The sequence below is a fragment of the Heterodontus francisci genome, chromosome 27 (assembly GCF_036365525.1).
Source record: "Heterodontus francisci isolate sHetFra1 chromosome 27, sHetFra1.hap1, whole genome shotgun sequence".
NCBI classification, from domain to species: domain Eukaryota; kingdom Metazoa; phylum Chordata; class Chondrichthyes; order Heterodontiformes; family Heterodontidae; genus Heterodontus; species Heterodontus francisci.
The window spans coordinates 70,902,207-70,923,009 of NC_090397.1; the positions used below are offsets into that span (position 1 = coordinate 70,902,207).

General features: G+C 41.8%; 1 protein-coding gene across 5 annotated transcripts in view; it reads left to right on the forward strand.

Moving 5' to 3' along the window:
• Nucleotides 1-20,803, forward strand: part of elapor2b (endosome-lysosome associated apoptosis and autophagy regulator family member 2b) — a 127,696-nt gene that overhangs the window by 74,954 nt on the left and 31,939 nt on the right. For all 5 annotated transcript variants that reach the window (XM_068059606.1, XM_068059608.1, XM_068059605.1 and 2 more), the window contains 9 exons: nt 585-732; nt 2,776-2,862; nt 4,645-4,750; nt 7,886-8,038; nt 13,966-14,054; nt 16,461-16,641; nt 17,592-17,720; nt 19,048-19,138; nt 19,241-19,343. In XM_068059606.1, coding sequence (XP_067915707.1) covers nt 585-732; nt 2,776-2,862; nt 4,645-4,750; nt 7,886-8,038; nt 13,966-14,054; nt 16,461-16,641; nt 17,592-17,720; nt 19,048-19,138; nt 19,241-19,343 — 1,087 coding nt within the window. The remainder of the gene's footprint in view (nt 1-584; nt 733-2,775; nt 2,863-4,644; nt 4,751-7,885; nt 8,039-13,965; nt 14,055-16,460; nt 16,642-17,591; nt 17,721-19,047; nt 19,139-19,240; nt 19,344-20,803) is intronic.

The window sequence follows — 20,803 nt, forward strand, 5'->3', positions numbered from 1 at the left end:
AAATTAAACAATTCAAAACTTACACAAATATTATTTTGAATTTCCTACTGCGAGTAAGCCTTGACGAGAGAGTACGCAGTCCCTCTCAAAAGTAATGCATTCCATTAAACTAAAATGTGTTTTCGCCTCATGGTTGTCTCAAGGAAACTTCCTAAAAAAGAGACCTGGCTTTTACACTTTATGGGCGGCACTGTGGCACAATGGTTAGCACCGCAGCCTCACAGCTCCAGCGACCCGGGTTCAATTCTGGGTACTGTCTGTGTGGAGTTTGCAAGTTCTCCCTGTGTCTGTGTGGGTTTCCTCCGGGTGCTCCGGTTTCCTCCCACATGCCAAAACACTTGCAGGTTGATAGGTAAATTGGCCATTATAAATTGCCCCTAGTATAGGTAGGTGGTAGGGAAATATAGGGACAGGTGGGGATGTGGTAGGAATATGGAATTAGTGTAGGATTAATATAAATGGGTGGTTGATGGTCGGCACAGACTTGGTGGGCCGAAGGGCCTGTTTCAGTGCTGTATCTCTAAACTAAACTGTCTTTTATCATTTGGAGTAATTTTTCTTCTAAATAAATGCTCCTTTTACAGGTCTTCCTGGATTCCACAAGGGAGTTATATTGCTTCGAACAGAGATGACTGCACAGTTTCCCTCATCTATTCGGTACACTTGAAGAAACCAGGAAGTGTTGATTTTGATTATCAGTATCTGGATAACAGTATCTTTTTTGAGTTTTTTGTAAGTCCAGTCCCATAAATACATTTTTTTTCTTAAATTGTGAAAGTTAAATTACTGTAGAACCAATATACTGTGTGGTAACGAAAGAACTTGCATCTATATAGCGCCTTTGATGTCCACAGGATGTTTTAAAGCACTTCACTGCTAGTGGATTATTTCAAAGTGTAGTCAGTTACCTAATCAAAAACAGCTATTAATTTGCACACATCAAGGCTGCATCAATAACACTGAGATAGATGATAGTTAATCTGTTTTGTTAATAATAAATGATGGCAGGACACTGGGAGAACTCTGCTGTTCTGGGATCTTTTATGCTCATCTAAAAAGTTTCAATGTCTCATCTGAAGGACGATACCTTAGACAATATACTGAAGTATTCTCTGGAATGGGGTTTGAACCTACAGCACTCTAACTGTGGGGCAAGACGGCTATTGCAGTGCTCGGCTCAATGTAGTACTATTTATTGTGGCATACTTGCCATCATTTCTATATTATAGTACCTAAAACGCAGTTTTTTAATTGTCTACATCTGAATCTACAGAAGGCTTATCCCCAATGATACCACCCTGCGCATTTTTCTCATCACTGTCCAGGCACTCTTTTGTTAAGAATTACCAATTCAATCCTTTTAAGTTGTTTATATTAGTTGCTAATGGTTTTTATTTTAGGAGTATGGTGAGACTATGTGATGAGTCACGCAATATCATTTGTTTCCTACATGTAGACTAGTATATAAATCGCAAACAACATTGAAGATGAGTTATAGTCACTGGGATATAGACTTAGATTCCATGGTTTTTTCAGAATTGTAACTATCATAACTGGATAACCTGGCTTAACTACACAGAGCCTAGACAGTTATGAGAAAAATGCACAGAGGATATCATTGGGGATAAGCTTTCAGTGGATGCAGATTTAGACAATCCAGGTAAATGTAGAAATCCAATACTGAGCTATCACAAAATTAATTTAAAAAAAAACATTTTTTGCCCTTTCTGTAACATAATGGGTCAGTTCTGGTATTTTCAAGATCATTAGTGATGCAGCTAAAAATATGATTACGCATTACTTGTGGGTTGTTAGAATATTTTTTTATTGTTTGTAAAATTCTCATGGTTTAGGTATATGTATGTAACAGAGTCCGTTGAAGAATTGTGTTTTTTGAGAAGGGTTCACCCTTCAATCGTTCAATGCTTAAAGTCCCAAATGCATGAGATCCTGCTCAGCTGTCAATGCAGTGCTGTGGGATTCGCAGTTACCAGTCTGCTGTGGCTCTGACACCGTTCCACATCCTGAGGTCAAGGTCATTTAATTGTAGGGGGGGGGGGGGGGGACCTTCAGTCAGAATGGCCAGCAAGGCACCACTTGGGAATTATTCTGCCTCTGCTCCTCCTCAGAGACCAAGAATTGCGGCGATTTGACTTCAGTCCACGGCAGCGTTACATTTGATGGGGAAATTAAGATAAAACAAAAAGGGTTGCATTAGAAAGAGAAGACATGCCTTACAGAATAAAATGTTCCCTTTATCCCCCTTGCTTTTCTCACCCAAAAAGAGTGAACACCTTCAAGCGTTTAACACTCCCTTCCTGTAGGTGTTGACTCCTCTTTGGGCACCTCAATCAAGTGGTCATTATTGATGTGTAAGGCTAGTTGGTGAATTATGACCGCTTGCTACTGTCCTCACCTGATGTTGTGCATTTCCAGCATGGAAAATGAATAGGAACCGCAGTCAATTGCTGTCTCTATCTATCAGGAACATTGAGACCAATTGTATTGTCTCTGCTGATGTCCAACTGAGATCAGTTAACTCAATACAGACCAGGAATCATACCTGGGATCTTCATTGTTAGTGACCAGTATAAACGTACTGAGTCATTGGATTAGCGCAAAATCTTATTTTGTCAATATTCTTAACTCTATAATCTATGAAATTAGTTGCAAATGTTTATACCCTGTCTGAAAAATATTTTTATTTGAAGTGGTGAAAGGAAATGTGGAGATCATTATTTCTGTTGTTCTTTATTACAAATGCTTTATTCACAGGTGCAAAATGATCAGTGTCAAGATACAGAAACAACAGATCAAAAATGGATGCGTTTAACAGAAAGTGATGAATGGAGGGGTCATTCAGTAAGTCTTACAGTAGCACTTGACTATTCTAAATACATTGCAACAAAAAAAATGTTAAAAATAATGCTCCGGAGTGATATGGTAAAAGAAAGTTTATTGTGAATAATGCTGAACTGTGTTTCACTTTCAATGGAAGATACTACACAGATCTTTTTCTGGGCTAATGTAGAACAGTCTAAATGACAATATTTTGGTGAGTGGAAAAGCAATTGTGGAGAGAGAGGTGTTAACATTACTTCTAAACAAATGTAAGGAGTGCAAAATTCTGAAATGGGTCAGGGACATATTTGGAATGTTAAATTTCAAGCGATTTGGTGACCTTACGCATTTAAGACTGAGCTAATAACACTGAAAAGTTTGATGCACCAAATCTTTTGTTTCTGCCTTTAAGTTAGTGAATCCATTTGAATGCCGATTTTTTTAAATGATCGATTTAATTGGACGTTAGCCAGTAATCTGTATGATTTATGTAAACAGCTGATAAAGGGAAGACACTTTATTTACTCATATAATGCATCAGATTTTTTGGCCCTGAAGAAAGATCTCTTGCAATGAAGGGGTGTTGAAAGGTTTGAGTCATCATTGATCAAAAAATTGTCAAAAGTTTCTTTCAAAAAAACGGATAAATTTAATAGAAACAGGAAACCCATCAATAACCGAGGATGCATGGCTCAGTTTAAGACAGCACGGCTGAACATAACCAGATATTTCAGGGTGCAGACATCACACTGATGTCCAAAAAATAACTCCATTGTAGAATAAAGAGCAAAACTCTTTGATCCTTTGAATGAGGGAGCGAGTAAACTCTTGTAGTCTGTAGACGTTACCAATCATGAAATCTTTAATAGTTCACTATTTTGCATGGATGAAGTCCTAACATTTAGATGAAGGTTTCGATCTGACTGTCTAGACGTCTGTAAAGAAGAGGACGAAAGGAGTTGAGAGTCCGTAGATCTCATCAAGCAGAGAGGAACATGTTGCAACAACTGCACAATGTAATACTGCAACCTATTGTAATTTAGTCAGCTGTACATTGTTGATCTTGTGTTGCAGCATCTACAAGGATATTTAAATTTGACATGGGGCTAAGTTCCCCTCTTTCCATACTGTGGCATTGTGCTGGGGGAGAAATGAAGAGGACATTTTCTGTGCAACAGGTTCTCCTTGTGTGTCTAGACTTGAGGAGGATGTCTCTTGATGAGAAATTATTTGTGTCTGTTCAGACCAACTTGCAAACTTTATAGGGTTTTCAGGGTCTGGATCAGAGAAAGAGAGAGAGACCCAAGGCTAGAGTCAGAAGGATGAAGAATTTAGGGGCTGGGGCTGTAGTGGTTCGGGATGAGAAGGGGTGAGACCATAGTTGGATTTAAATTTGAGGCAGGTTGGGAGCCAATGCAGCCAAGTTAATACAGGACTGATTGGTTCTTGTCTAGGCTGAGTGACTGACTTCAGATCTTTTAGGCAATGATTATAAGGTAAGTTCCGATTGGAAGTGAAAAAAAAGTGTCATGGCCCGGATGAATTGGAATATGTACCATTTCTCACAACTGGTGAACAATCAGTTCCATTACCATCCACCCTGCATGCAACCCTTAAGATAGTCCTGCTGACGTTGAAATATAGCATAGAAAAAAAAGTGGTCATTTGAAATAATTGAAGTAGATTTAATAGTCCTTCAAGCATTCTACTGTTATGGAAACTTAACCTTTAAGAAAGCACAAAGTGTAAATTGCGACTGAAAATGAAAAGATGCTTTAATTCCTTGAACAAATGTTTGTGTAGGTGAATTTGAAGACTGGCACAAATGTCCTGTATTGGAGAACCACAGGAATTATTTTCGGTGATAAAATGGCCAAACCAGTTCTTTTGAAAAACATCCATATTGAAGGTATGATTTCCAAGATTCCTGACCAAAGATTTTCTTGTATATAAACAAGCCAAGTTCTTGGATTTATGATGTATTGTTCAGATTGTTTGTGTGTCAATATATGTTGGGAATTATTGTGTAATTTATAGATTTATGTAGGTTGTGAATTCTATCTGTTTAGGATTTTCTTCAGTTTACTTCCTGGTCATCACCAGGCTATGGAAGCATCACTGAGACCATATGTCTTACAGGTTTGAGAATCAAATTGGAAACGATATAACAGCTCCACAAACTTTAGCTTTTCTTCCCTGTAATCAAGTCGTGTTTCTTCTTTAAGGGTATGATAGCATAGTGGTTATGTTATGGGGCTAGTAATTCAGACGTCAAATCCCATCAAGGTAGCTGGGAAATTTAAATCCAATTCATTAAATAAACCTGTAATAAAAAGCTAGTCTCAGTAATGGCGACCATAAAACTACCCGATTATTGTTAAACTTTATCTGGTTCACTAATGTCCTTTAGGGAAGGAAATCTGCTGTCCTTACCCAGTCTGGCCTACATGTGACACCAGACCCATAGCAATGTGATTGACTCTTAAATACCCTCTGAAATGGCCTAGCAAGCCACTCAGTTTTATTCAAGAAGGAGGCTCGGCACCACCTTCTCAAGGGCAATTAGGGATGGGCAATAAATGCTGGCCTTGCCAGTGATGCCCACATCCAATTAATAAATAAAAAAAGGTGACGTATTTTTGTTCCAAAATCTATCAATTCAACATGAGGATTGTGTCATCCTCGTAACGGCAGTGACAAATTTGAAAATTAATTTGTCTCATCACTTGACTTTTTATCATTCAGAAATACTATGGGATGCATTTATAGCCAGCTTCACATTTTGTAAGTCTTGTATTGGGACATTTCCCTTAAATCCTGTGGCTACAAGAGCAGATCAAGGGTTGGGAATCCTGCGGCGAGTAACTCACCTCCTGACTCCCCAAAGCCTGTCCACCATCTACAAAGCACAAGTCAGGAGTGTGATGGAATACTCTCCACTTGCCTGGATGGGTGCAGCTCCAACAACACTCAAGAAGCTCGACACCATCCAGGACAAAGCAGCCCGCTTGATTGGCACCCCATCTACAAACATTCACTCCCTCCACCACCGACGCACAGTGGCAGCAGTGTGTACCATCTACAAGATGCACTGCAGCAATGCATCAAGGTTCCTTAGACAGCACCTTCCAAACCCGTGACCTCTACCAACTAGAAGGACCAGGGCAGCAAATACATGGGAACACCACCACCTGCAAGTTCCCCTCCAAGTCACACACCATCCTGACTTGGAACTATATCACCGTTCCTTCACTGTCGCTGGATCAAAATCCTGGAACTCCCTTCCTAACAGCACTGTGGGTGTACCTACACCCCAAGGACTGCAGCAGTTTAAGAAGGCAGCTCACCACCACCTCCCCAATGGGCAATTAGGGATGGGCAATCACCTATCTAGTGATGTCTACATCCCATGAATGAATAAATTAAAAAAAAAAAGTGTGACGCCACCACCAAACACATCTTCCCCTCCCCTCCTCTGTCAGCATTCCGAAGGGATTGTCCCCTCCACGACACCCTGGCCCACTCCTCCATCACCCCTGATACCTCGTCCCCTTCCCACGACACCTTCCTATGCAAACCTGCCCTTTTACCTCCTCTCTCCTCACTATCCAAGGCCCTAAACACGCCTTCAGGCGAAACAGCGGTTTACCTGTTTTTCTTTCAGTTTAGTATACTGTATTCACTGCACACAGTGTGGTCTCCTCTACCAAAAGCAGATTGGGTGACCGCTTTGCAGAACACCTCCACTCGGTCCGCATGCATGATCCTGTGCTTCCGGTTACTTGCCATTTTAATTCACCACCTTGTTTCCATGCCCACATCTCTGTCCTAGGATTGCTGCAGTGTTCCAGCGAACATCAACGCAAGCTCGAGGAACAGCATCTCATCAACCAATTAGGCACACTACAGCCTGCTGGAATCAATATTATAATTTCAGACCATGAGCCCCATTATTTTTTGTTTACTTATTTTTATTTGTTATTTTCTTTAAAAAAAAATGTTAAAATCGTTTTTTAACCATGTTCTAGTCTTAAACTTGTTTTTCATGTTTTTGCTTTTGTATGGAGCTGTTCATTATTCTGCCATTAACACTCTCTATGGACTCATGCTTTGACTTTCGCTACAACTATTTAGCACTCCATTTGATTCTGTTCCTTGACATCTCTATCGTTTAATCTCTCCTCCTCCATTCTATCACCGACCTTCTTTCTTGTTCTTCTTCTCTGCCCCCACCTCTCCTTTCACTTGCTCATTTCTAACTTTTGCCAGTTCGGATGAAGGGTCACATACCTGAAACGTTAACTCTGTTTCTCTCGACACAGATGCTACCAGACTGCTGCGTATTCCCAACACTTTGTTCTCAAGACAGCTTTATAGCTGCCATGGAACTAATCTTATTCAAAAACACAATTCAAAGTGAGCCTTTCATGGTTCAAATTTCTCTCCATTCCCTATCGCTGCAGCTATCTAGAGAAAAGTTCGAGGCTGCTCTCCAATTTTCGCCAACTCATAATCCTAAAAATGATTGTTGGAGGTTTTAGTAACACTTGGTGCTGAATTACTTGTCCAGTGCAAGCTGTGCTCTTGGATCTTCAAAGTTATTCTAACTAGAATCTTGCTCAGGATGACGACAGCCGGGTCAGAATCAGTGAACTGCGGAGCTCAGGCTGTTCCACATGTTCTGGTGGCTCTAAATATTTTTGATTGTCCATTAATAATTCGGCTCTGCTGATGGCCCGAAACCTTTTGTGAAATTTTCAGATGGAGGGGGTTTGAGAGAGAGAGCTGGGTGTGGGGGGTGGGTGGGGGGGGGGGGGGGGGCGAAGTTGGGGGCAGGAGGGAAAGAGAGAGGCACTTTTCACAGATCAATGTTTCAGTGGAGCACTTCCCTTTCAAACTCAGGAATCCCATAGCATGCGATACAAAAATAGCCCAAGCTTTATCCTAACGTTTAGTTTGCAAATGCCTAGCGGTTCCTTCAGACCAACCAGGAAGCAAGTGTTTTAAAGTATGTCTGATGAATGTCTCACGTTGTTTTGAACAGGTGTAGCTTATACATCGGAATGCTTCCTGTGTAAACCTGGTACCTTCAGTGATGTTGCTGGTTCGTCAGTCTGCAAACCTTGCCCTAGAAATACATTTTCTGGACGAGGGGCTAGTTCCTGCCAGAAATGTGATGAAACAAAGCAGTTTTCAGGTACAGTTGCTTCATAGTTTCAATGGGTATAATTAAAATTGCTTTTTACAGATTCCTCACCATAAATTCCTGGATTTTTCATGGGTTGGTGGATCGATTTTAAAGAAAATAATCTCTCCTGATTGTCACTTGAGGAATTCTGAGTTGTCTCTGGTTTTCATTGGCTCTGAAATGCATTGTGTTAGTGACATCACCACGCATGTTGCACGATACATATTTACGTAACACGTGTAGGCTGGGATTTTACAGCGTTCCTGACATCGGGCTCCATGGTGTGGGAAACCGGAAGATTGTTCCGGTAGTGGCTCATCATGGAGTCCGACACCAGGACTGCCAGGCCCGATCATCCTGGTGGCAGTGAGGCTCCGTGACGGCCTCCTGTCGCTGGGCAACGGGACGTGGATTTACATATGTTAATTAATTTAATTAAATGGATACATTAAATGGATACTTAACTGCAATCCTATAGTCGGGCTGTGATCTTATGAGCAGCGGCCGGCACTCACACACCTTCACTGCCCTGTCTGGGGAAAGCAGGTACCACAGTGGTGGGGAAGGGGGGGGAGTGGAGGGAACAAACGTAAGATTTTTAGTGCAGTGGGGGAATGGGGTCAAATTTTCATCATGGGTGTAGGGGATGATGTTTGGTTTGTTCAGTTTGGTTGGGAGGGTGTTGGGGGAGGTCATGTTAGAAAGGTAAGTGTTTTGGGGGGAAAAGGGCAAATACTTAATTTTATAATTGGGGGGGTGGGAAAGGGGTGATAGATTTTTGATAGGAACAGTGGGGGATTTACCTTTTTAAAAAAATAAATAAATGAGCCGGCAGGGCTAGCTCCCCTTTAAAAATGGTGCCAACGCTTGCAAACAGGCGGCTGATGCCATTGCCAGGGACGGACAGCCTGCCCCCTTCCCGTGATTGGGCGGGGTGGGGGGGGACAGGCCAACCGGAATATTTCGATTCGTGGCCCGCGCATGCTGGTCGCCATTTTTTTTTGCTCACCGCCGCTCCTGGTGGCAGGCACTTAAAATCCATCCCATAATATGCAATAACTTGTGTGATAACATCACTGATGTGATGCACATCCAACTGCTGATCCGAGTTTCGGCATTTAAATTCTAGCAAGAAGTCGAGATTTGAGGCGAGTTCTACACTTAGAAGAATTTTGAAATGATTAAGTAGCTCATGAAATTGTGTATTTAAAGTAGAACACTCAGTGTTTTTAACCTTTAAGCACAACTGTGGCCTTGTATAATATTCTTGCTACCTAGTCACAAAGTTTTAAAGATGGGGAAATGCATGCATTTATGTCACAATAAATAAAATAATTGTTACACTCTAGAGACCTCCTCTTCCCCACAAAAGTATCTACCCTTGAGATTTAAAAAAAAATTGAAAAACAAAAGGCTTACTTTTCCTTTCTCTGCACCTGTTGCACTATCTCAACTGAATTTTCCACCTCCAGCTTAGTGCCTGTGCAGTGTTTGGTAGCTGGTGTATCTCTGTTTCTGCTGAGGAACTTTCTGCAGTGCAAGCTTCAATTGCCCATGAACTGCAAAAATAATTGTGGGTTTGTTATTTTGCATTTGTTGAGCTCTTTTTTTTTTAAATTTGTTGTTGGGATGTGAGTGTCTTTGGCCAGGCCAGCATTTATTGCCCATCCCTAATTGCCCTTGATAAGGTGGTGGTGAGCTTCTTCCCTTGAGTTTTGATGATAAAAAAAAATACCTGATTTTTATTATCCTGGTCACTCTTCCCTTTGGTAAATGCAGCAAAAAAAAAAATCTGAAAGTAGAAAATCTGGTTGGAAAATGAAATAACATACGAAGGGTTCTTGCTTGGCCTGCCCTCCCTGCAGTCGGAGATGGTTCCGGCACTGGTACGTTTCCTGCACAAGCAGGGCCGGGCTGGGTGCATTGAGAGCAGCAACACAGGGAGCTGGATTCGAGATAGTGGCCGTACAACCTAACAGATAATGATTAATTACAACAGGAGCTGGAGCAAGAGTGAGGAGGTCCTGAGGGTGGAGGCAAATTTTATTTCAAATGTTTATATATATATATATATATATATATATATATATATATATATATATATATATATAAAGGGTTAGTGGGTTCAGGGATAGAGAAGGGCCTGTACTGCAGGTTTTGTCGATGCCTTCAGGGGAGCACTGAGTGGGCTGGAGAAGCAGAAGATAAAATTAAATATATTTAAAAAGTGACTTGTGTGGAAGTTGGTCGACACTGTCACCCAGTGGCCATAGCCTGCAATTGCAGCCAGAATTTTTATTTGACTAAACATGCTCAAAATAATAGTTATTGTATAATTTTGTATTGTATAATAAAACCGCTGACCACCTCCAGGCGCTTACCCATTGTCTCTCGAGACAAGGAGGCCAAAGAGATAATATTGCAGAATTTCTTATCCACAGCTGTTACATAAGTTTCTAAATTCACTTGAAAAAGCCCTTCAAAACACTCCGACAGCAGATGCTGAGACCAAGTGGGCCCACATCAGAGACGCCATCTATGAGTCAACCATGACCACCTATGGCAAACGTATGAAGCGGAATGCAGACTGGTTTCAATCGCTCTTTGAAGAGCTGGAACCTGTCATAGCCGCTAAGCACATTGCACTGTTGAACTACAAGAAAGCCCCCAGCAAGTTAACATCCGTAGCACTTAAAGCAGCCAGAAGCACTGCACAAAGAACAGCTAGGCGCTGCGCAAATGACTACTGGCAACACCTATGCAGTCGTATTCAGCTGGCCTCCGACACTGGAAACATCAGAGGAATGTATGATGACATTAAGAGAGCTTTTGGGCCAACCATCAAAAAGATCGCTCCCCTCAAATCTATATCAGGGGATGCAATCAGTGACCATGCAAGCAATTGGACTGCTGGGTGGAGCACTACCTAGAACTGTACTCCAGGGAAAATGTTGTCACTGTGACTGCCCTCAATACAGCCCAGTCTCTGCCAGTCATGGATGAGCTGGATGTACAGCCAACAAAATCGGATCTCAGTGATGCCATTGATTCTCTAGCCAGTGGAAATGCCCCTGGAAAGGACGGCATTACCCCTGAAATAATCAAGAGTGCCAAGCCTGCTATACTCTCAGCACTGCACGAACTGCTTTGCCTGTGCTGGGATGAGGGAACAGTACCACAGGACATGCGCGATGCCAATATCATCACCCTCTATAAAAACAAAGGTGACCGCGGTGACTGCAACAACTACCGTGGAATCTCCCTGCTCAGCATAGTGGGGAAAGTCTTTGCTCGAGTCGCTTTAAACAGGCTCCAGAAGCTGGCCGAGCACATCTACCCTGAGGCACAGTGTGGCATTCGGACAGAGAGATCCACCATTGACATGCTGTTCTCCCTTTGTCAGCTACAGGAGAAATGCCGCGAACAACAGATGCCCCTCTACGCTGCTTTCATTGATCTCGCCAAAGCCTTTGACCTCGTCAGCAGACGTGGTCTTTTCAGACTACTAGAAAAGATTGGATGCCCACCAAAGCTACTAAGTATCATCACCTCATTCCATGACAATATGAAAGGCACAATCCAGCATAGCGGCACCTCATCAGACCCCTTTCATATCTTGAGTGGCGTGAAACAGGGCTGTGTTCTCGCATCTACTCTGTTTGGGATCTTCTTCTCACTGTTGCTCTCACATGCGTTCAAGTCTTCAGAAGAAGGAATTTTCCTCCACACAAGATCAGGTGGCAGGTTGTTCAACATCATGGGACAAGACGTCAGAAATGCTCCATCCATCAATATTGGTGACCACGCTCTGGAAGTGGTTCAAGAGTTCACCTACCTAGGCTCAACTATCACCAGTAACCTGTGTCTCGATGCAGAAATCAACGAGCGCACGGGAAAGACGTCCGCTGCTATGTCCAGACTGGCCAAGAGAGTGTGGGAAAATGGCGCACTGACACGGAACACAAAAGTCCGAGTGTATCAAGCCTGTGTCCTCAGTACCTTGCTCTATGGCAGCGAGGCCTGGACAACGTATGTCAGCCAAGAGCGACTCTCAATTCATTCCACCTTCGCTGCCTCCGGAGAATCCTTGGCATCAGGTGGCAGGACCGTATCTCCAGCACAGAAGTCCTCTAGGCGGCCAACATCCCCAGTTTATACACCCTACTGAGCCAGCGGCGCTTGAGATGGCTTGGCCATGTGAGCCGCATGGAAGATGGTAGGATCCCCAAGGACGCATTGTACAGCGAGCCCGTCACTGGTATCAGACCCACTGGCCGTCCATGTCTCCGCTTTAAAGACATCTGCAAACGCGACATGAAATCGTGTGACATTGATCACAAGTCGTGGGAGTCAGTTGCCAGCGATCGCCAGAGCTGGCGGGCAGCCATAAAGATGGGGCTAAAATGTGGCGAGTCGAAGAGACTTAGCTGTTGGCAGGAAAAAAGACAGAAGCGCAAGGGGAGAGCCAACTGTGCAACAGCCCCTGACAACCAATTTTATCTGTAGCACCTGTGGAAGAGCCTGTCACTCTAGAATTGGCCTTTTTAGCCACTCCAGGCGCTGCTTCACAAACCACTGACCACCTCTAGGCGCTTACCCATTGTCTCCCGAGACAAGGAGGCCAAAGAAGAAGAAGAAGATAGTTTTAATACTTTAACATTGAAAAGTTCTATGGCAGCACCATCTACAGCTGTAACTGGTATTGCAAATGAACGTAGATACTTTTATAATGGGGAAAAAACATATCGACCCAGATTTCTGCAGTGTGAATGACAGCAAAACCGTTTAGCAACCACCCATGACTCCTCTGAAATTGGCAGCAACATCTGGATTCCGCACATGCGCAGATCCAATCGTAGTCATTTATTTCAGTATCTGAAAATTTAAAAGTAAAGGATTCAGTGCTTTTACCTTCCTGGTTTGCTGTGAGAATGCTTCAATGTGATTGGTTGCTTACCTGGCTTGCTGGCATCACTGCTGTCAGATGCCTGGAGATCCCCTTGACTTGGTGCCAGATTTGAACTGCTGTTGGGAAAGCAGAAATCCACACCACAGAGATTGCTAAGTCTTTGCGGGAAGCTTCCTTCGAGGTCAGCAAGGAGTGCCATTGCATCACCACTGAGCACGAAATCCGGACACAACAACAACCTGCATTTATATAGCACCTTTAACATAGTAAAATGTTCCAAGGCACTTCACAGGAGCGTTATCAAACAAAATTTGACAACAGGCCACATAAGGAGATATTGGGGCAGATGGCCAAAAGCTTGGTCAAAGAGGTTCACCTCGGAGTTTTCAATACAATTTGAAATGGAGTATTTTGACCCACATACTGATTTTGATAGATATTCTGCAGCCTAAATTCTTGATTTTTTTTTGGTCCTCAAACTAAAGTGGATTAATTGGAACGCAGCAAGTATAATTCAATCAAGCAGTTACATTTTTAGACTTGGTGGTTGATCTTAATGAATCACTGCAACTTTTTAGTTTAAATGAAACTATTATCTAGTGGGATGACGAGACGACATTGCATGTTGAAACACAAGTGCCCGGCACCACAAAGTTCTGGGACGTGGGTTTGAATTCCTTCCCGACTCTAATGAGTTGGTGCTGTCAACTGCTTTGGTATAAGAATACGTAGAAATGACATCTAGCCTCTCTTCGTTAAGAGATGGAAATGCTGTTAGTGTGGGGAGGAATTCTTTGTAGATAACGCAGTATTAGATGATCATGATGCAGTTGACTTGGTTTCTAATTAAAATCGCTGAAAAGTTTAAGAATTGACAATAGAAACAAATAGATTACTAGAATTATGCATTTTCAAAACTGATACTTTCGCAGTTAATTTCCATTATTATTACTTCTGAAGTAAGTAAAAAGTCTTTTGTTTGCCAAATTACATTGTTACCTCATTGTTACCATTGCTGTCTCAATAGATGAAGGATCCAGTGACTGCAAAGATCGTCCACCATGTACAGAGAAAGACTATTTTCAAATACATACAAGATGTGATACTGACAAAAAGGTCGCTATATTTTTTGCTTTTTTAACAATAGCATTTATAAATATAAACTTATGTCACTAATTTGAAATTTATCTCCAGGCATAACTTTACAGCAAGCAAGTGATGGGACCAATGTTAAAAGTTTAACAATTAATATTTTGATGTAGATCCTGTGCTTCAGTAGTTTTGTCTGATGTGTTTACAATTTTTGATTCATTAAGTAAACACAACCGCAAAAACCCCATTTGTCACTTTTCTGATGTGAATTTTTATTGCTGTGTTCTTGAGAAGCCCCCAGTGTTTCTCCAGGATTCTGCTGCTTATTTGGCGTAATTAGGTGACCACAGTACACCCAGTACAAAAGGAAATAAAATGTGATGGTAAAATAATTTTCTGAGTACCCAGCTAAAAGTACAATAAATGTTTAGCGGAAAGTCACCTAATCAAACCTGCATTTAATGAAACAGGAGTAGACTAGAATGAAAGGACTGACTTTTTTTTTATTATTTATTTGTGGGCATCGCTGACTAGGCCAGCATTTATTGCCCATTCCTAATTGCCCTTGAACTGCCTGGCTTGCTTGGCTAATTCAGAGGGCATTTAAGAGACAACCACATTGCTGTGGGTTTGGAATCACATGTCGGCCAGACCAGGTAAGGATGGCAGATTTCCTTCCCTAAAGGGCATTAATGAACCAGGTGGGTTTTTACAACAATTAATTGAATTCAAATTTCGCCATCTGCCATCGTGGAATTCAAACCTCTGACCCAGGAGCATTAGCCTGGGCTCTGGATTATACATCCAGTGACATTACCACTACACCATCACCTCCCCTTTATAGTCAATGTGAATCTGTTGATGGCCAGAATTGGAGCAGCTGTTTTGATTCCAATACAAAATTAGTCCTGAGCACTTGATTACAGTGAAGGATTCCAGGTAATATCCGCAACTAGCCTCATTGAGCAGTTAGTCTCGCACATCCGCTGAGCTACTAAATGGGAGATGCAACGTCCCAGACACAAACATTGAGTGTGCTATTTTTAAAAATACAGCAGTGATCTAGCGTTCCTTCAGGAAACCATGCTATGTTTGTTACTGACTATCATGGTTTGTCTGTTTGTGATAACATTTCTTTTGGAGCAGTAGTATTGATGTTCCTCCTGGCCACACAAAAAGCTTGAATAAAAGAAAACCAGAAACTTGCGTGGTGTTGGAATGGCCTACAGCACTCCCTTTAATACCTGATGCCAGTGGGTGGAATGTTTGTGGTTCGTGCTCTGCCCAATGGTGCCTCAAAATTGCAATAGGTTCCTATGCAGGTCCCTATTTGCTTATTACAATAGGGCTTTTCACCTGAAACAGGTGGGTTCCTCAGCCTTCCGTGTGAGTATGAGAGGGACGATAAGTATATCGCTGCGATTTCCTGGGCAATATTGTCCCGTTCCTGCCAAGTGGAGGGAGTTAAAATTGACTCCGTGATTTGATGCTGTGCCTAATGTTTCAACGTGAGGATTTTAAAGATTGTTAAAGTTGAACCATGAACATAGTGTTTGGAGTCTGGCAGTAAGAAATCTGTTGATATCCCTGTTTCGTCATTTTATCAATTAAAATACTTAGAAATTCCAATTAAAAATGTTTCAAATTAATTAGGAGGGTTGAACAAATAAAATAGTGATGCAAAAACAGAAAAAGCAGGAAACACTCAGCAAGTTAGGCAGCATCTGTGGAGAGAAAAACAGAGTCAACGGTCTAGATTTAATGCTGCTGCTGCCGTAATTGGCGGCAGCCGTAAAAATTGGCGGCCTGCACACACGGACGTTGCTCCGCGGAGCCGCCATAATATTAAACTCGGTGGCTCATTTACATGGCTGAGGCAGACCGCCCCTCCCCCCCCCCCCCCCCACCCCCCCCCCCCCCAAACCCCCCGATGATGAGGGAGGGGCAGCCGGTCTGTCACCGGCAACACTGTCCGTCGCCATTGTGCAGGCGGGATGCCATTTTTAAAGGAGCCCTTTTATGTAATTTAATTTTTAAAGCAACATGAGAGTAAAACAGTGAATAAAGTTATTGCGAGCCTCTGCTAGTCCCTCCAATTACTTTAAAATTTATTACATGCCCTCTTTCCCCCCCCCCCCAAAAAAAAACTTACCTTGTGATCCTGACCTTCCCCCCCCCCCCCCCCACACCAAACGTTAATCAACCATGACCTTTACCCCTTCCCACCACCCCCTAGACCATGTTTCACCCTGCTCCGCCCCTGCCCTGAAAACTTACCTCCTCTCCCCTCCCCACCAGTGTCCTGCACTGGATCTCCAGATGGCGATCTCATGGCTAATATAGTCATATAGATCTACTATTATGTTAATTCTATAATGTATAAAATGCTTTGAACCTAGGAAAACAGAGCATTTCATAATTGTGTTGCAGACTCAAGTCATGTACAAATGGATAACACCAAAGCTTTGCAGGGAGGATATGAAAAATGCAATCAAACTTCCTCCGTCTGGAGAGAAGAAACCGTGTCCGCCATGCAACCCTGGTTTCTACAACAATGACACTTCTAACTGTGCTCCGTGCCCTTCTGGTACCTTTTCGGATGGAATGAGTGGTAAGTATCCTTCTGTTTTATTTATCTACCTTTTTAATGGTTTTATAAATGCAACAGTTGTTGGGTATAACACCATTAACCCAATACCTGATATAGTCCTAAGCCACTCAGACTGAAGCATCTTCTATTTGATTCCCAGTGTATGCTGTGTTATCTGATCACAATATGGAAAGCAATTGAGATGCTGCAGCTGGGGTTACAGAGGGTAAACCTCCAGATTCCTACTGATGCCATCTAGTTGGTAATTTGGAAAATGGGACTTTGTGTGAAAACAGAATTGGCCTCAGTTGTGAGGCCCCCTGTGATTGAATAGCTTGTGACCCCTCATTGTCGAGTTGCATGTGTGAGGATTGATCATTTGGGAGAAGAACTGGAGGGTTGCAGATGGCCAAAGAATTATTCCCCAGCAAGAGTCATTATAGGAGGAAAGAAATATTTGTGTTGGAGGCTGAGGAACTCACCCACCCATCTTTCACCAGTCGGTTTTGTTTTGGTGCCAACTGTGAACTAAGAACCTAAGTTGTAGCTGTACTAGTGATCTGGATGCATTTGGTATTGGTGTTTTGTAACAGAACTCTCAAAATCTCCTTTTTCTGTGTCATTCTGATCCGCTAAGGAAAAGCTCCAGAGGTTTTTGTAACTAGGGAAGTTAAAAAGAACCTGAAGTGAACATGTATTCTTTGTTCTGTAAAGTCATTTGCAACCTTCCTGATAGCATAGTCTCCATGACTACGCAGTGCCCTAACCCACAATTCTAAAATTAGGGGTAATGTTTCATAGATCAAAAATGTGTAACATGCTCAAGTTTGAAGTAATGGACCCGGGCACATTGATTAGTGTAGTATGGGTAAGATGGAAAAGCACAGAAGACCATAACAATATATAAATGTGTGAAAAACTGGTTTTATTTGTATATGTCACATTGTTTCTCTTACTTAATTTTCACATAGCATGTAAACAATGTCCAGCTGGAACAGAGCCTGTGTTGGGCTTCGAATATAAATGGTGGAACACTTTACCTGCTAATATGAAGACTTCATGTTTCAATGTTGGAAATGCTAAGTGTGACAGAATGAATGGTAAGCTTTCATAGAGGATGCATTTTCAATTGTTTGTGCTTTCAAAGGCTCTGGTAGTAAGTTCATATTGAAGTGAAAGGAACCAAGCTGACATTTGACGTTTGGTGAATGCCACTGTTTTTTTTTAACAAATGTTGCAGAAAAAAAGTTTCACATTTGAAAGCTCAAAGAAAAATTGAAGGATTGATAAAATTCTGAAAATGGTGTTTGTTTTGGCGTAAATTAGGGTCTGTTTGGAATATGTCTCTTGGTGTCTGACTACATCAAGTGAAATAACTCACTTTGGGTTTCATGGAACAAAATTGAAATGGACCCACTTGCTGTGACAGTAGGAATCTAGCTCCATTTATAAAACTGCCTGTAAAGATAATATATGGTTCATATTTAATGCAAATTACACTGCCTGTGGTCTACAGATGCTGCTGTGATTCAATTTATTACATAATGGGTTTTTAATGAAATTTTTTGCTCATTGGTTTATGTTAGTGCTTGGGAATTAGGGGCAGCACAGTGGCGCAGTGGTTAGCACTGCAGCCTCACAGCTCCAGCGACCCGGGTTCGATTCCGGGTACTGCCTGTGTGGAGTTTGCAAGTTCTCCCTGTGTCTGCGTGGGTTTTCTCCGGGTGCTCCGGTTTCCTCCCACAAGCCAAAAGACTTGCAGGTTGGTAGGTAAATTGGCCATTATAAATTGCCCCTAGTATAGGTAGGTGGTAGGGAAATATAGGGACAGGTGGGGATGTTTGGTAGGAATATGGGATTAGTGTAGGATTAGTATAAATGGGTGGTTGATGGTCGGCACAGACGCGGTGGGCTGAAGGGCCTGTTTCAGTGCTGTATCTCTAAACTAAAACTAAACTAATTGAACATAACGTCTACTTTTGTCATTTGAGTGTCAGCATTGAGTGTCACTTCCAAGTCTGCTATTGCATGGTTACATGTAGAGTGAAGCTCCATTCATTTCGCCCTATCTACGTATTTTAATTCTGAGAAGAGTGAGTATACTGTCTGAACTTTTTCACTATCTACGTCAGCCATCATCCTTGAGTGAGCTTGTCCAATGATTTGATCCGCTGGAAACTGGGTTTAGCGTTCCAGACTAATAGTTGTTTTGTTAGACCCTTCAATGCATTAGAGAGAGAGAGAAATGTTTTCCAGGAGCCCAGAGTATTTGACCAGGGTACAAGAAGTATAATAGAATGTATTAATTTACAGCACTATAGAGTTGCCAAAGCAATGTGAAATAAACTGAAAATCAAGTATTTTGTGAAGAGCGAGATTTAGGTTGTTAAGAAATTAAGTTGCTTTTTTTTCCTCTTTTTTTTGTAGGGTGGGAAGTGGCTGGTGATCACATTCACAGTGCAGTCGGAGGCTCCGATAACGACTATCTCATATTAAATCTGCACATTCCCAGCTTTAGGTTTGGCATATGTAGCTTTTGCTAAAGAAATTAAAAATTGGTTGAAGACCTTGCTATAAATTAAATGGAAATTTCTAATACAAGCTCTGCTCTTGTGCCTAGCCAACCAATTGCAACATCACAATCCACTGGTATGGAAGTGGGGAGGATCACCTTTATTTTTGAAACTCAGTGTGTGGGCAACTGTGAGTTATACTTCATGGTGGTAAGTGCATAGAATCATAAAATTTCACAGCAGGAAAGGCCCTCGGTCTGTTATACCTGGGCTGACTCACTGTCTGCACTATAATCCTAGCCACTTTCCCCTTATCCATCCTTTATTTTTTCCTTTTAGAAATACTTATCCATTTTTCCTTTCAAAGCAGTCGTAGATTCTGCTTCTGCCATTCTTTTTCTGGTAGGATATTTCACATCCTAACAATCCTCATCAGAAAAAGTTTTTTCCTAACATTGCCCCTTGTATGCTTCCAGCTAAATTCCCCTCGATCGCAGGATAGTTTTAAGAGTGACCAGCAGTCCTTTCAGAGCTCTTGGTGCTGGTTACTCCACTCCCTGATTTTCTGGTATTCGCCGGTGTTGTGCTGAGTTCCAGGAGCACCATAAATTTATGATGAGCTCACCTTGCACAATGATGTGAATTAAATAAGAAACATTACAATCAAATGTGGAGCCTCAAGAGCAGTGATCTTGGTGCTACTCTTTCCAATGGCATTATTCACACTATAAATTAACATCGCTTTTCCATTTGGATTTATATGGTGTGAAGCATGATCATTTGAACTACCGTGAGATTATGGAAGCCAATTTGAAAGTCTAATTTGAAATCTAGTTTAAATTGGCTTTCATGAATTTGACAGTGCAAAACCCATTTAGTACTACTGTCTAGAATAAAGCAATTCCTTGAGCTAAGTTGTGTAGATGCTCACTGCTCTTGTATCTTAGGTTAATTATTTAGGCTCTTAGTATCATATTTGAAGAAATAATTTGATTAAGTCAAAGGGATATTGCAGATATGTGTTTGAGCATCAGTATTAAATATGGGGAGCTTTTTTTTTATTTTACAAGTGTATATTTAAAAAAATTACTTATCACATAGTGGTTGCTTTCCGAGGCTGAAATATTGCAAAATGATGTTTAGGCTTTCAGGAGATCTTGCTGCTCTTTGCTTTCAATAGCACAGTAGGTAACTAAAGTAGAATGGCCAACTATCAGGTTTCAGCATCTGACTGTAAAGATACCGGTGCCAATTGGGAGGTTAGCCATTGCTGTACTGCAAGTTAAGAGTTTTCTTGAAAACTTCTGGCCTCTCAATGTAGTATTTACCCACACAGACCCAGAGGGTCTCAAATTTGATACCTGAACTATTGAGTTGGTTGAGTTCAGCTTGGCTTGTGTTATACCCGAGGCAGGAGGAGTGCACTGTTAATTCAGTCCCACTTCTCCACAGGTCACAGCATATCAATAAACGTTCCCAGTTACTGAAGCATCCAGTTAGATACTCTATTTGTCCCTGAATAAAGCACACCAACCAGATTTCTTTACTCAACAACAAAATTAACTGTTTATTATAAAACAAAGTCTTAACCAATGATGATGTAAATCTATATACGAATTGAGATATTAAGGCTCCTTATTTTCCCTAGCCCACATGCACATACATCCAAA